General features: G+C 40.2%; 1 protein-coding gene across 1 annotated transcript in view; it reads right to left on the bottom strand.

Annotated features, from left to right (window-relative positions):
* ANXA2 (annexin A2) overlaps positions 1 to 15120 on the bottom strand; it is a 51003-nt gene that overhangs the window by 34166 nt on the left and 1717 nt on the right. The window contains exons 2-3 of the mRNA XM_073303640.1: positions 9826 to 9885; positions 4592 to 4691 (exon numbers count right to left, since the gene is read on the bottom strand). Coding sequence (XP_073159741.1) covers positions 4592 to 4691; positions 9826 to 9873 — 148 coding nt within the window. The 5' untranslated portion in view covers positions 9874 to 9885. The remainder of the gene's footprint in view (positions 1 to 4591; positions 4692 to 9825; positions 9886 to 15120) is intronic.

The raw sequence follows: 15120 nt of genomic DNA, 5'->3' as shown, positions 1-15120 counted from the left end.
AATTTTATGTTTATAGGAGAATAAGGGAAAATAGGAATGACATTCATAATTGTTAAGGGTAATGTGAACCAATGAGAAAGCTAGTATATTAATGAAGGCACCCAGTGATGCTGTTTTGGCATTAAACTTAAAATGCAATACTGTAAATAAATAAATTCAGGTTTGCAGGTAAGTTGGTGTGAACTATGCCTCCAGTGTGTTATTTCATGACAATCAGATGACTACACCATACAAAGTGCAAGGGAAGCATTACTATTTTGACTGTAGCTTTAGGCGCCTAAATATATTTGTAAATCTGGCCCCAAGGCTCCTTGAACTGTTTTGGGACTATCCAATTTGAATTGTGAGGTGTACAGTTTTATAATTCTTGGGAGAAATCCTGGCCCCATTGAAGTCAATGGGATTTCTGCCTTTGACTTCAACATGGCCAGGATTTCTCCTGTTGTATTTTCCTTTGTAGGGTTCTCTCTGTGAGGTATATTACAGCGATGCATCTCTTTGTTGCTACTATTAACACTCTGAACAAGTACATTTCTATGCAGTTTTATAGATTTCAGGGAGTATCTCCCAGAACACACTAGGCTGGATTTTCATAAATCCATGTCAAAGGAGGTTTCCTCTAAGATTTTATTCTCACACATTAAGAATATCATTAACATGCACAGGCATGCGGGACTATCCACATACAGAATACAAAAGGGGAAGAAAAATAACTCCAATGCCAAAACCACACCCAAGTGTTTCCTCACAGAATTTGTCAAGCTCTGAGGGAGGCACTCTCAATACTCCTGCTATGAAATAATTACAAGATAAAAGGGCATCCCGATAATTATAAAATGATCACAACATTCTCACAGTAGTACTATTGTCCAGACGCTGGGATCAAAAAGAATGGTGTGGGTTTAGATGTAATGAACCCTCTTCTGTATGCTCTCAAGCCAGAAACAAGACGGGCAATCTCCACTTTAACTTTCCATGCTTTATTGAACTGGACAACATGAGCGGTCCATTTGAATGCTTAGTTACCTACATAATCCAGTTGTCTGTTTAGCTATTTATAGCCTCTTATGAAATCCGCAGCTTTCTGCTCATCTTAAAACAATCCAAAGAGAATATATAGAATTATTCTCTTTCAATTCCATGATCCATTTATACAGCATTTTATATGTTTAAAGCACTATACAAACAATAATTACTGAGATGCATAAATATCAGTGATACTGGATGGAAACACAAGTTCGTATAGGTGGCTGCAGGTTTTATCAGCATATAAATATTGATCAGTCTTTCTTGTTAAAGATCTGGAAGATCCCACAAATATTTTCCTTTGTTTGCTTGCAGAAGTAATTCCTAATATTGTTATTACACTGTTTTTTCCTATTAGGTCATTTCTTGTCTGGCAGACACACCATGACAAACAAACATATGTTTAGACAGTTTGCAAATGGAAATTCTACTGGTCTTCTGCAGTAACAAAAGCCCAAGCTCCATATTCAAGTAATCAAACTACAAAGAAATGGAACTTTAAAGAATGGGTTTTCAGAATTCTTGTACTTTATCTCCCTTAGGCATGTTCTCTTTGGGTAGTTGTCCTTAAAATGGAACAGTCAACATAAAAACCAGAGAGTCTCCATTTACAAGTCCACACATTATTACTGTGAGCAACAACTTCTGGATAACAGATACAAGCCCAGTCCTGCAAAGACTTATACATATGAGTATGTTTTCTTATTATTTCTGTATCTGCAGCATCAGACACTACTTCTGGTACATTTAAGCAGGTGTGTTCCCCAGATCTGCCAAACAAATTCAGCAAATTGATTATTGTAGTTGAAAGAAAGTGAACAAACATTAGCCTGGCTTTTCCTGACAGGACAAGGCCTTCCATTTGCCAGGATATGGAATGGAAATTACAATAAATTAACAGCTTGATATGCTAGAGTAAATGTCTTGATCCAGAAGGCTTCACAGTACTTTTGAAATGTTTAGAGTTGCCCTGTAATCAGCACTGCAAAATATTGTTGATTAAAGCTAGACAAAACTACACACATACACAGCAGGGCCATGTACCCTTCATCAGCCCTCCCTTGTAAGAAGCTTGCTTTATTTGTTTTAAAAACATATGTGAATTTCAGATTTAAAAAGTCCACTCCTACTTTTGTAGAATGAGCTCTTAGAGAAAAGAAAATAACTATTTCTCCCTCTGTGTTGTCTGGTGGAGGTGTTTTGTTTTTTATGATAGTTAATTACAAAATAACCCTTGTAACTTTTTAAAAGAAAGCTTCCCTCGCATAGAAATGTCACGTTGTGAGGAACAGGCAATGGTTTAATGCCATCATTTGTTATGTTTCCTGGACACAACACTGAGGAATAAGAGAGGACTTTATTCAGATTCATAAAACTCAGCATTTCCTTCAGATGATAAGTGGCTCAGCTTTTATTAATGCGACTCTGTTCTGGCTTCTTGGCGAAACCTCAGCAATTCCAGCCACACCCAACTCTGTTTTCTGATCCAGAGCGGAGGAGACTCTGGAATATTATCCACACCCTTTCTTTGTTATGTAGGAGGATGAGACGGAGTTGCTGCTGCCCTCCATGTCCACGCTACAAGTGTAATGGAGCATTTTTGTAACCAGTTTGGGATGACAGGGTTGAGTTGTGTCCAGAAAGCAGTTCTTTCCCCACAACAAAAATACCACGCTGCCTAGCTGCATTTGTAAAAAATGCATTCTGTGAAAATCTGGGCAACTCTTCCACAGGGCCTGACCAGGGATAGATAGCCTGCAAGACACGGAGAGTGGTATGGGACACAGTAGAGGAGGTAGGGAAAAGGTTTTTTCTCTGTGGGAAATGTTGAGTTTTGGTGAAAAGCTGAAAAGTTACTTCAACCAAAAACTGAAATATTTCAACATTGAAATGCCACTGCAGCACAAGTTGCAGTTCAAGTGCTACATGCTCCCATTCTCTTCTGTAAACTGGAATCTCCAGTGGGGCTACTTCTCCCATAATGCACCAGTCTCCCCGCTTCGTGGGGGGAGATGGATCACCACCTTATTCAGACAGTCACCGTACATTATGGGAGATGAAGTGCAGCTGGGGAGCATGGTCCAGAGAGAACACTGGCACGAAGCACCCGAACTACAACTCCCATGAGGCATTACAGATCAAAATATTTTGGTTTTCAGGCCTTTTTTTTTTTGGACAATGATTTTAATTATTCTGCAAAAAGTAGATACTTGTTACAGCACCACACCACACACCAGCACTATTGAAAATCCAATTTTCCATTAAAAACAGTTTCAATGGAAAAATTTCAACCAGCCCTAACCAGCAGCCTAGGACACCTTGTTGCACAGAGAGCAGGGAAGATGGAAAACCTGTTGAACTGGTTACACAGGCACCCTTAGGACACAGCAAAAGAACAGGAATCAATTACTAGAAGACACTCATACTGCAGTGGGCTCTCTAATAAAGAGGATGCATGGCTACCTACCATAGTTACTAGCCCTGATCCTGCAATCTATTTAGTTTGTGCATGCCACCACACCCATCAGCAGTGAACTGTAAGACTGGAGTACAACTATTACCCTCGTGATACATGGACATAAGCCATGGTCTGAGCTAGCCAAACAACAAAACTGGTTACTAAGTCAGGTAGAAGTTGGAGGAGCAGCACAAGCAGGGCCTACGATACAGTAACATTTCAGCATCTTGACCATTTGCTATTTACGGCTCTGATTAGGCATGGTCACCTATTATCCAAGTTAAAATATCTGAATGGGAAAATTCCAGTTCAGAGATTATACTCAGGGATGTGACAACCACATAAAGGGCCATTTTAATGCTGTAATATTTTATAGAGGCAGTGGACACGGCACTAGACTGAGTCATGACAACAGGGTTCTGATCCCAGCTCGGTCACAGGTCTGCTGTGTGACCTCTTCTTAATTTCAATTGTAAATTCTTTGGGGGCAGAGGCTGTCTCACTATACGGTTGTACAGCCCCTAGCACGACTGGGCCCTACAATCAGCTGGGACCACCGAGTGCTAAACTGAATGCAAATAATGAATCATCATAATTATGCAACAATAAAATGATATTGTTTCCATTGCTGCATCACACTTTCCAATTGGGTCCCTTTACTTTTACACCCAACATTTCAAAATATTAAACTATTTTTCCATGGGGGGGGGGGGGGGGGGAAGAGATGAACTCCTTATCCTAGAAGACAAAAGATTTAAACGCACTGTTTAATTGGTTTAATCATTTTTTTCAAAGTTCAGATTAATCCCTGGGAAGGAAATATGGATTTTTATAGACTCGCCCAACCTTCCTTTGCTACAAACATTCAGATTTAATTACAAAACTTCATTCTCCTTCTAAAACTGTTCTACTGGCAATCTTAAGTCTTTCTCTGCCAAGATTTCAATAGTGCAAGTCATGAAGAAGAACACACAAAATAAATGCTCTGGATTAAGGACAGTAAGTGGTAGGTCAAGAAACACCACCTATCCATATTATATCATTTGTATATATATTTGTACATCATTTGCAAGTATAATGGCAGAGAGAGAGACCCATTTCCCCTACCTTTGGTCTTGATGGCTGTTTCAATGGCTGCAGCATCTCGGTCAGCATCAAAGTTGGCGTACGCCTTGACAGTGGCATATGCGCTCGGAGGAAGAGAATGCTGAGATTTAAAAAAAGCAAAATGACAGTCTTACACTTTGCTTGTGGTTAATGTATTATTCCCAAAAGGTAAAGTATCACTGTGTCATATTTCCCCCCCAACACCCCCACCCAATATGCACATGTGGGCAACCTATGAATATAACTGGAATTCAGATAAGAGCTACTGAACACCCAAATGTATTACTGTTCCAGGAATCTGCCCGCAGCAGTGCATCTGTCATTAGAGAAAGTTAAAAGGTTAAAAACCTTAAACTAATTGTGCTGGCTAGAATTCAAAGAAATTCATTCCATAAAGTTAGTATGGAAAAGGAGTTGAGTCAAAATGACAAAAGCCAGGAAAATTCAAATTTACAGCTGATAGTCTGCCTTCGATTCATACCGCTCATAATACTATGGTAGAGTAGGGAATCAGAATTAGTAGTGAATGAGTTATGTACAGTGAACCAAATGCTGTGCTCTAAGCAGCCGATGCATTTTACAGGATCAAAAACTTTTTAGCATTATTTTCAGGGTATAGTGCATCTTGAAAGCCCCCCAGTAATCACACAGGGAGCTTTGACATGCCTGGGGCCTGATTTCTACCCAAATTCACCAGCAGGGGGCTCACATAATAAACAAAGGTTTTCAAACACTTAAGACTTATTTCCTTTGTACCTTCAAATTCTTTAAGGCAGTGGCTCTCAACCTTTCCATACCACTGTACCCCTTTCAGGAGTTTGGTTTGTCTTGCATACCCCAAGTTTCACCTCACTTAAAAACTACTTGCTTACAAAAATGGACATAAAAATATAAAAGCAGCATAGTATTACTGACAAATTGCTTACTTTCTCACACTCATTTTTACCATATAATTATAAAATAAATCAACTTGAATATAAATATTGTACTTACATTTCAGCATATAGTATATAGAGCAGTATAAACAAGTCATTGTATGAAATTTGTATGGACTTCACTAGTGCTTTTTATGTAGCCTGTTGTAACACTGGGCAAATATCTAGATGAGTTGATGTAGCCCCTGGAAGACTTCTGCATACCCCTGTGGGTACATGTTCCCCTGGTTGAGAACCACTGCTTTAAGGTCAAATTGTTAAAGAAGGGCATGTATTCAAGGCATCCTCAAAAGCATCACAAAAGTTATCTGCACAACTATCTACCCAGAATAAAACAGTGGCATACACACTGTGCGCTCCTTTGAAAGTCTGAGCTACGCTGCAGAGACAGGGAAGCAAAAACATTACAGAATGAAACACCCATTGTTGTCCCTACCATTAACAGCCCTTTCAATCAAAGCAGCCAGAATTTGGCCCAGAGCCACACCACAGGATGCATGATTTTCCAGAATTGATACATTTAACTGCCAACAACAGTAAGTGGAAAAGCTTAATGCACTCCTGGAGAAATCAGTGTGCCTGAAAAATTCCTACCACAAAACCCACGTGTTACACAATACAAAATTGAAGGTTTCAACTGATTAACATGGCATAGTTGGATAACCTGGCAAAGCTAACCATATTAGCCCAGGAGAGTTAGAGCTGAAAAAGCAAGGTGAGAGATGGCACTTTGGTATCTCATTCCCTCCCTATGCATTGTATGAGCCACTGGAACTGAATATTAGGCTGACAAATGGTATCTGCAATGTAGACGGGAAAAAATGGTCCCATTTAAGTTTCAGGATTGGTTCTTCCCGAACTGCTCAGGCACTCAAAGCCATATGCTGCCCTTGGATATGCAAGTAGTTCCTACTGTCTTTCTATTGAGTTGAACAGTGTCTTGCTCATGCATCCAAAGGTATAATTTCAGCCCTAAAGTGGAAGCAACATGGGCAATTTGAGTAAAACCAGAGCAGAGAATGAAAATGCTTTTCACTTACACAGTGCCCTTCAGCTGTGGATCACCAAATGCTTCACAAAGGTAGTGCATTACAAAGGGGAAAATGAGGTAAAGGCCAACATTTCACAAGTGATGCATGACAGAGTGCCTCAGTTTTTTGGTGCCCAGATTGAGAAATCTTCAAGGAGCCTAATTCTCAGAGCAGGAGGGTGCTCAACTCTTGCCAAAAATCAGGGTCTCTTAAAGATAGCTGACACTGGGAACCGAAAATCAGTAGTCACTTTTGAAAACTGTGGCCTAAACAACTTGCTCAAGGTCACATAGAGCCAGTGGCAGAGTCATGACTAGAACCCAGGTTTCTTGACTCGCAGTGCTCTTCCCTAACCACAAGACAATGCTGCCTCTGAAAACTTTGTGGTAGGACACTGAGACTCTACCAGCAGTCATAGAGTTAGCTTCAGCTCAGCCTCCTCCTTCCAGAGAATATTGAGGGTAAGACTGAGATACTGCAGGGCTGGAGAGAGCAGCCAAATCAAGTTCCACATGAGAAATCAGGACCATCCTTAAGAGCAGTTGCTTGGGAGATGGGTGTTATTATGCCTTGGAACAAGGAGGCATCCTCATAGAAGGCTTGTCTATGCAGGGAGTTATTCTGAATAGCTATTCCTAATTAACTCCACATGTGGATGCTCTTACTCCAGACTACAAGTGCCTTGTTCCAAATTAGTTTTGTGGATTAGGCTAATTTGGAATAAGGCATGCTTAGTCTGGAATAAGAGTTTCCACACAGAGTTAATCAGGAACAGTTAATTCACTTTGAAGTCACATTTCCCTTATTCTGAATTAACTTCCATGTATAGAAAAACCTTTTCTCCCTACAGATCTGAGGCAAAAGGCACAAATATCACTGTCTGGACCATTCTCTACCGAGAGACAGCAGCTCACTAGTCATCCTAATCATTGTAAATCATCTGTATGGATAACATTTAAGAAGTTATGTATCTACACTGGAAATTATGTTCTTGAAGCCTTGAAATTAGCAGTAGCCTTCGACAGGTTCTGTTCTGACAGAGTGCGGTAGACATTTATCTTTCTGTCTGGTCATTGTGGCTCACAAGGAGTCTATTTACATACTGAGCCACCAGCTAATCAAGATTGTGAAATTGACAAGGGATTATGAAATCTATACAAAGGAACACAGAGCAAGAGAGTGCCTGGCTGATGAATAAAGATCAAAGGACTGTTTTGGTATACTGGGGGTGGAAAAAAGAGACTCAGGAGCCTTCACGTAGGGGACAAGCTGGCAGCATGTTTTGTCTCATGAAAAAAAGGAATACATCCAGGTCTACTTGGGGAAAAAAAAAAAAAAAACACCATTGGAAGGACTTTGGGGTGACCCTTGATCTAAAAGAAAAGAAAATATTCATTACGTCTAGGTTCTAGAATGCAGCCAATGAATTTTACATTTCCATTACTTCTACTTGAGATCTTTTGAATTTTTTCCTCTTTGTTAAATAAACTGCTGCTTGTTTTCACTATAAAACATACCTAAGTGCAGCGTGTTAAGCGAAGCAGTGATCTGAGTAAGTGATCTTGGTGAAACTGGTAAACTGGAGAATGCTACTTCTTTGGGAGCAGCAAATCTGTGAATATTGTGGGTAGCCAGTGGACCAGGAGCTGGACACTCATGGGAGATGCTCAGAGGGCTCGGGAGTTGGAACAGCCTATCAATAATATGCAGAGAAGAGAAGAGCCTGGGTAGGCTTAGAGGGGAGCGTTGTGTTGCCCAAGGCTGGTGGAGTCAGGACTGACCCAGAGCAAGCACAGATAAGGCTCTCACACTAAGGGCAGATGGTAGCAAGGTGCCTCACAACTCCAGGAAGCGTCACAGTATTCATTACTTGAAATTATCCGATTTTGGGAGGGTCTGGTTAATGGTTAATTTTAATGTTTGGTTTGACTGGACAATTCTCTGATATTATTTAGGATTTACGTTTTAATGGTTAAATGTGAATGGCCAAAGAAGTTTTTAATGAACTGAATATATTTGCAGTATTAACCCAGCTCTATTGTTTACTTGCATTAGGAGCAAGCTCCAAAAATAGGCAAAAAAGTCTGTGGTCACCCAAAACAGCTCTGCAAATACCAGCCATGAAAATGTACCCAGCCAGAAGAAGAAGGCAGTCAGAACTGCAGAGCTGGGATTCACTTCCTCCCCGATTACAATCATAGGCAACCACGAATTTATGGCACAATATTCTGCTATTCCATTGTGATATCATCATCATGTACTGTTGCAACATCATGGATCATACATAAAGCCACCTGTGACTTTCTGGGACTGCTCCACTAATACCCTAACACAAATGCAGACATGGGGTAAGCTAGCACAAGTCTGCTAACATTCATGGCCTCATGCTAGACCTGGTAGAATATTATGGGCGGGCAGGGGAGGAGAGAGAAATTGGGGTTTTTTTGTACAGAAAATTAATGGCGGGGGGGGGGGGGAGGAGCAACAGGGACACATCTGGTGTTTTGACCAAAAAAAAAAAACAAAAAAAACAAAAAAAACACAATACACACACGAACAAAAATAAAAACCACCAAAATTTTCAACTTTTAGTAATCAAAAACTGAAAAATTTCAGTTTTTCAATTTTTTTTGTGTTTTTTTTTTTTCAAACAAAAAGCTGAGCATTTCTGAAATGAAAATGAAATGAAAACACTTCCATTTTCATCAAAAAAAAATGATGTAGGAAAAAAAAGCATTTCCTGAGCAGCTCTAACACACACCACTTATACACCAACTCTGGAATTGGCCCAATCTCGGTCTTTTTCTCTTTCTTCTTCACTTCTCTTGTTGTTTGGATGGCATAAACTGTGGCGATGTTTCCCTCCCCTTCCTGCTGCTAACCCTCTTGTCCATCTGGAGAGGCAGGGAGGAATCACACCAACTCGTCTTAGTCTGTCTACTCAGAGTTCCCCGCATTGCCTTTAACATGTCAAGCAGCACAAGTACCAAGCCATCAGCTTTGGAGAATCCTTAATTAAACCCAGGGACTCCGCAAGAGATGTGTGGTGCCCTATGGGTCACATCTCTCTCTCACACCAGAGATGGAGTATCACTGGCCTAGCTTTTAGTCTGGGTCAGTTCAATTATGTGGAGTCTTATAGCCTCACCTTACAATCAGTACAGTTCGGTCTCAACCCTAATAAAGGCATCCTGGAAAGGAAACAAGACAGGCATTTAAGAAAAAGTCATACCAAATCTCTTTTCTAGCTCCTCACAGTGATACTTACATCTCCCTCAAGGCTGAGCTTGCCTAGAATTTCATGGACCGTGGACATCTTGAAAGGAAACTGGAGGGGGGAAAAAAGAGAGAGAGACTTCATAAACTTTTTTTTTTTTAACCAACAAGCTACAGCACATTAAACTAGCCCTGTTATACCATCACACCAAAGTTAGGACAATCCAGCAAGAGCTGAAGTAACAAGTAAGCGAGTATCTCAAGAGTATACAGTAAATGGCATACATCACAACTGGATAGGAATTGGTCTTCACTCTCCTATGTGTCAGTAGGTGACTATTATTAGTCTAATCACTTTTGCTGACCTTTTAAATTTCAGTCAATAAGTTTCAGGAATGCACTGATGTTGCCTAAATGCCTCCCGTTTACACCCTTGAAAAAATTCTACTCCTCATGATGATTTAGGACGCTCCCAGTCAAACAATACTACTGCCCAGGCAAAGAAATCAGACTTGTCAGATCTCCAGTAAGTTGAACTCCTACCAAAAAACAAAAAAACCACCACCCAAAAAGCCCGCAAACACATTTCCAAATCAATACCACTCATCAACTGAGGGCCATTTCCTAAAAATCAGAGTCATACTCTAATGACTGCTTTGCTAGATCACCACCACAGTAAGGATATTACATTAGTGATTTTTTGAACACACAGACACTGATCAACTTCTTTTTAGTATCAACAAAGTTATTTTAGAGAAACTGTACCCTTGGCCCAGACAACTGCCAAAAAGCAATTAAAAACAACTGCTTTAGGCAAATGATCTGCAACTCAGAGGTTAAATTCCTCAATCACAAGTCTTGAAATAACTTAAATTCGCAGAGGCCATTTGTATTTTACAGAAACAGCTGATGCTATTTGATCTGGAACACTTGAGCCAGAACACTTGCCTAACTTTACTACTTTGCACTTGAGTGGTTAAACAGTTTCTAATATTGCTACTAAAAAAAATAAATTACAAGCCAGTGGCACAAATAGTGATTAGCAGTATGAGTATCAGATCACAAATAATAAGGACCCCATCAAAATACAGGCCCCAAAAGGAACAATGCAATGGAGTAGGATAATCTGCATCATTGTGTGGGGTAGCCTCCGTTGCCAAAAAGCTTATCCATTTCACATCACAGCCAAGGCAACAAATTTCCTTCTCAGCAATACTTGGTGATGGAAACTAAGCATGCTGAAGTGTTTAAAATTCCAAAGACTATTGGTTTTTAAGCACCTAATATGATCATACTTCTAGATGTATGAAAAATAAGCCTAATGTGCATAGATTCTATAAAAACGAACACGTCAATTGGACAAGCTGATGCCATTATACCATTTTTCCCTGACAAGTCTGGTTTCTTTGCCTGGGCAGTACTATTGTTTGATTGGGAGGGTCCTAAATCATCATGAGTAAGAGGAGGAGAATTTTTTCGAGGGGTGTAAATGGGAGGAGTTTGGGCAACATCACTGCATTCCTGAAATTCTGGCAGGAAGGTAGGAGCTCCCAAATTCCACTAGCAAGGAGAGAAATGTAGCCATGTGTGTCACCTTCTGATGGTGCCACTGAAATAAGCAAAAAACAAAAAAAACAAAAAAAAAAAACAAACAAACAAAAAAAACACCAAGGAGTACTTGTGGCACTTTAGAGACTAAAATTTACCTGGGCATAAGCTTTCATGGGCTAAAACCTACTTCTTTCCACTGCATGCATCCAATGAATATACACACACAGAGAGAACATGAAAAAATGGGTGTTGCCATACCAACTGTAATGAGACCATTAACAATATTTATTAATAATTAATAAATAGTTAATAAGCATTAACTATTTCATCAGTTAAAATTGAAGGTTGCCTTCTAAGGACACCAGCACCAAGAAATCTAGTGGAAATGTCAAACAGGGAAAAGGAACTAGCTAGATTAGACAGAGGCATTTCTGCTAACAAGTGAGAAATGTACCCCTGCTAATACTACTAATCTTAGGCAGTACGCTATGTTAAAGTGTTGGAAACTAGACATTTGCACGTTTAGACCAACAGCACTGCCTGTACATCACCCGCATGCACAAATTTAGCACACATAGGATCAGGATATTTGTCCTCAGTACACTAGACCAAGAAACTGAACGAGAGTATATTCAACCTCCCTCTGAATTCCTCCCTCCCGGGGCCCTCAGCAATGCTCCTCCTGCTGCTAGTTCTCCTCTTTCTCCTCCCCATTACCTCGCTCCCCTGATCCATCTCCCTGCTCCCAGACACCCTACCCTGCCCACGTCCTTTCAGTCAGTCTTCCAACTGCCAGCCTGGCACTCAAGAGTCAGATGGGCAGCCAATAGCTCAGAGGCAGTTCACGTTTGAGGGAGTCCGTGAGTTCCAAACAGGAGAGATTTGCGGTGGGACTCCCTCTAGAAGAATTCTCATCCACTTCCCAATTGATGGAAACTCTCCCTCATCCTTGAGTTAGTATATCCTAACCCCTTACAATACAGTACCCAGTTTCCAAGTGTGGCTCTCTTGAAAGCAGATGAGAGTTCTAAGAGTCGATACCAAGCAAACAACCCTCTCTGTCACTCACATCAAAAGATGGGATGAGAAGATACAATCAGCCAGTGCTGCTAAAGACCATGATGATCTTGTCAGGAAAACATTCAAAAGAAAAAAAGCATTGGTCCCTAGATACCTTTGCAGTACTATATGGTATTGCTGAAAGAAGGGGCCCGGTGTAATACGTTATGTAAGGTAAGAAATAAGGCATTATATCTTTTAATACAAAAATAAAACCTACCTCTGCCCATATCCCCCAAGCACCATATTTTTAGCAACAGTATTATATTTGGCTAAGACGACAACATCATGAATGTTTATTTCTTTTCAGCCCCCACCCCGTCTGGAACAATCTCGGTGAGAAAAGAACAAAGTTTAAACTCCGCTCATTTTCCTATGGAATAATTAAGATATAGTATCTAAGGGAGGAAGTTTGGGATAACATCCACTGCATTGAAATAATCAGTCTTAGGACAGAAATCCAGAACAATCCAGGTCCAACCCTTAAAAAGAGGCAACAGAGAGAAAGACTTAAAGGTCTTGCACAAGCCTTAATCATGAGGATTGTGATATGGCAGTTACATTATGAAAGCCAAAGTACTTGTTATTTCTTAATAAAAGTTAATGTTACAAACAAGGCGATCTTTGTACTGAAGATGCTCTAAAATTGATCATCAAGACATATGACTAAGAAAACCTTTGGTCTCGCATGCCACAAAGAACTAAAAAGCTCCACTGAAAGCTGAAGTGAATGCATTTGCACTAAAGTCTTTCACACAGCAACAATCGCCAGACAGCTTTTTGCAAGCCTGCCATTTCTAAATCAAATAAAAACCACACTGAATCAGGCTTGTTGGAACATAAAACTTGAACGGAATCCAGTAACTGAGATAACACACCCTCTTGTACAGTTGAAAATGGTATGTTCATGGAGAAACCAAATAATGCTATAGCAACCAAAAGCCAATCAAAAGAAAACTGGCAGCATAATGGGAGTTTCTGTAAAATCAAGGTTGCAGATAAAGATCTTCAATTACAGAATAAATGTGAAGATAGTCACAAGTTCCTTCATTAGAATTTTGGCCCCATATCAGTCAAGACACACTCGCTGTCCTCAAGTAAACCCCCTTGTTACTGGTGAAGTTCTGACTAATACAGTTTGGATTTGGATGTATTTAAAATAAAAACCACATGCACGGTCTTGCTCTTTTTTAAACTGGAAGGAATCTGGGCCTCTATCCCCAAACCTTTAAGGCAAGACTTCATACTTGTAGACGAGCTGAAGCAATCTGTTTTTCTTTCAGAAGGCTATCATGTGATCCTGAATCACAATTTCACTATTTCTTTATTTTAATAATACACAGAGAAGTGAGAGACCTCAGTTATTCTTTGCTGAGAGAAGATGCCATTCAGATACTTGCAGGTCAATTGCCCACACTGTTATTGGTCTCTGTCTGAACCCCACCCACATAACAACCATCGGGCAATCTGGTGATAATGCTATAGGAGGTCATGTTGATTTAGACACAGCCTCAGCTCTCTTGGTTTCTGAGCACAGTTCAGATGTGTCATGAAAGAAAACATGCAGAGGTTCCAGAAAAAAAAATTCTAGATGTTGACTGAACAAGCAGCAGTCACGGTGAGAAGGCAGCTAACCTATGGTCCTACCCTGAAAACGTGGAGGACAGGAAAGGGTGTTCCCAGGTGGGGCAAAGAAATAGAGAATGAAAGAATGGAAGCTCTTACAATCAAAAGTCCATATGGTTTAAGACTTCCAACCAAGACAGGATGTGGCAACAGGGGAGCTTTGCTCAGAGGCTAGGGGGAAAGTGGGGAAGAGGAAGAAAAGTACCACAAAAAAGTAAAGGAACAGAATGTCTTTGAACAAGGACCAAAAGTCATATTTATTTGAACACGATGGTGACTGGAAATACAGCAGGTCAGGCTGTGTCCCCAAGCTGTACCCCAGAGCTTAGGAGGACAAATGAAGCCCCTGTCTGCGCTATGAATTGATTAAACTTGAAAGGAAAAGATTCCATAGGCCATATCTGAAAAACATTATTTCAATCCATTAACAATGCACAATATCTTAAGACTCACTCTCTTCCACCGGTCAATACTACGTAATCCAGGAGGGGTAGATGTTCCATTTTAGGAATATGCCAATTGCCTATATCATACATGAGTGCTTAACCAACAGTAAAGCTAGGACTTCTCTATATCTATATTTAAAATAGAATATTCCTGAGATCCTGCAGGAAAACCTATTATTAAAAACCATTCCATAAAAGAGCAACTAGAAAAATACTGAACAGCCACAGTGAGCGTACCACCAAACCAAGCAACAGAAGTAACATACAAATCCCACAACATCAACCCAAAAAGGAGATCTCTGTCTTACCACAAACCTACCCTGCACTTAATTTAGGAACTCAACAAGCAGGCAATGTCCGTGTATAGGACTAAGTGCATCTTTCAACTGAACTCTCTCAATGGCATAGAACATTAACCTTGACAGGTTTCAGAGTAACAGCCGTGTTAGTCTGTATTCTCAAAAAGAAAAGGAGTACTTGTGGCACCTTAGAGACGAACCAATTTATTTGAGCATAAGCTTTCGTGAGCTACAGCTCACTTCATCGGATGCACACTTTCCACAGTATGCATCCGATGAAGTGAGATGTAGCTCACGAAAGCTTATGCTCAAATAAATTGGTTCGTCTCTAAGGTGCCACAAGTACTCATTAACCTTGAGTAACTA

Source organism: Lepidochelys kempii, chromosome 10 (assembly GCF_965140285.1).
Source record: "Lepidochelys kempii isolate rLepKem1 chromosome 10, rLepKem1.hap1, whole genome shotgun sequence".
NCBI lineage: Eukaryota > Metazoa > Chordata > Testudines > Cheloniidae > Lepidochelys > Lepidochelys kempii.
This window is presented reverse-complemented; position numbering and strand designations above follow the sequence as displayed.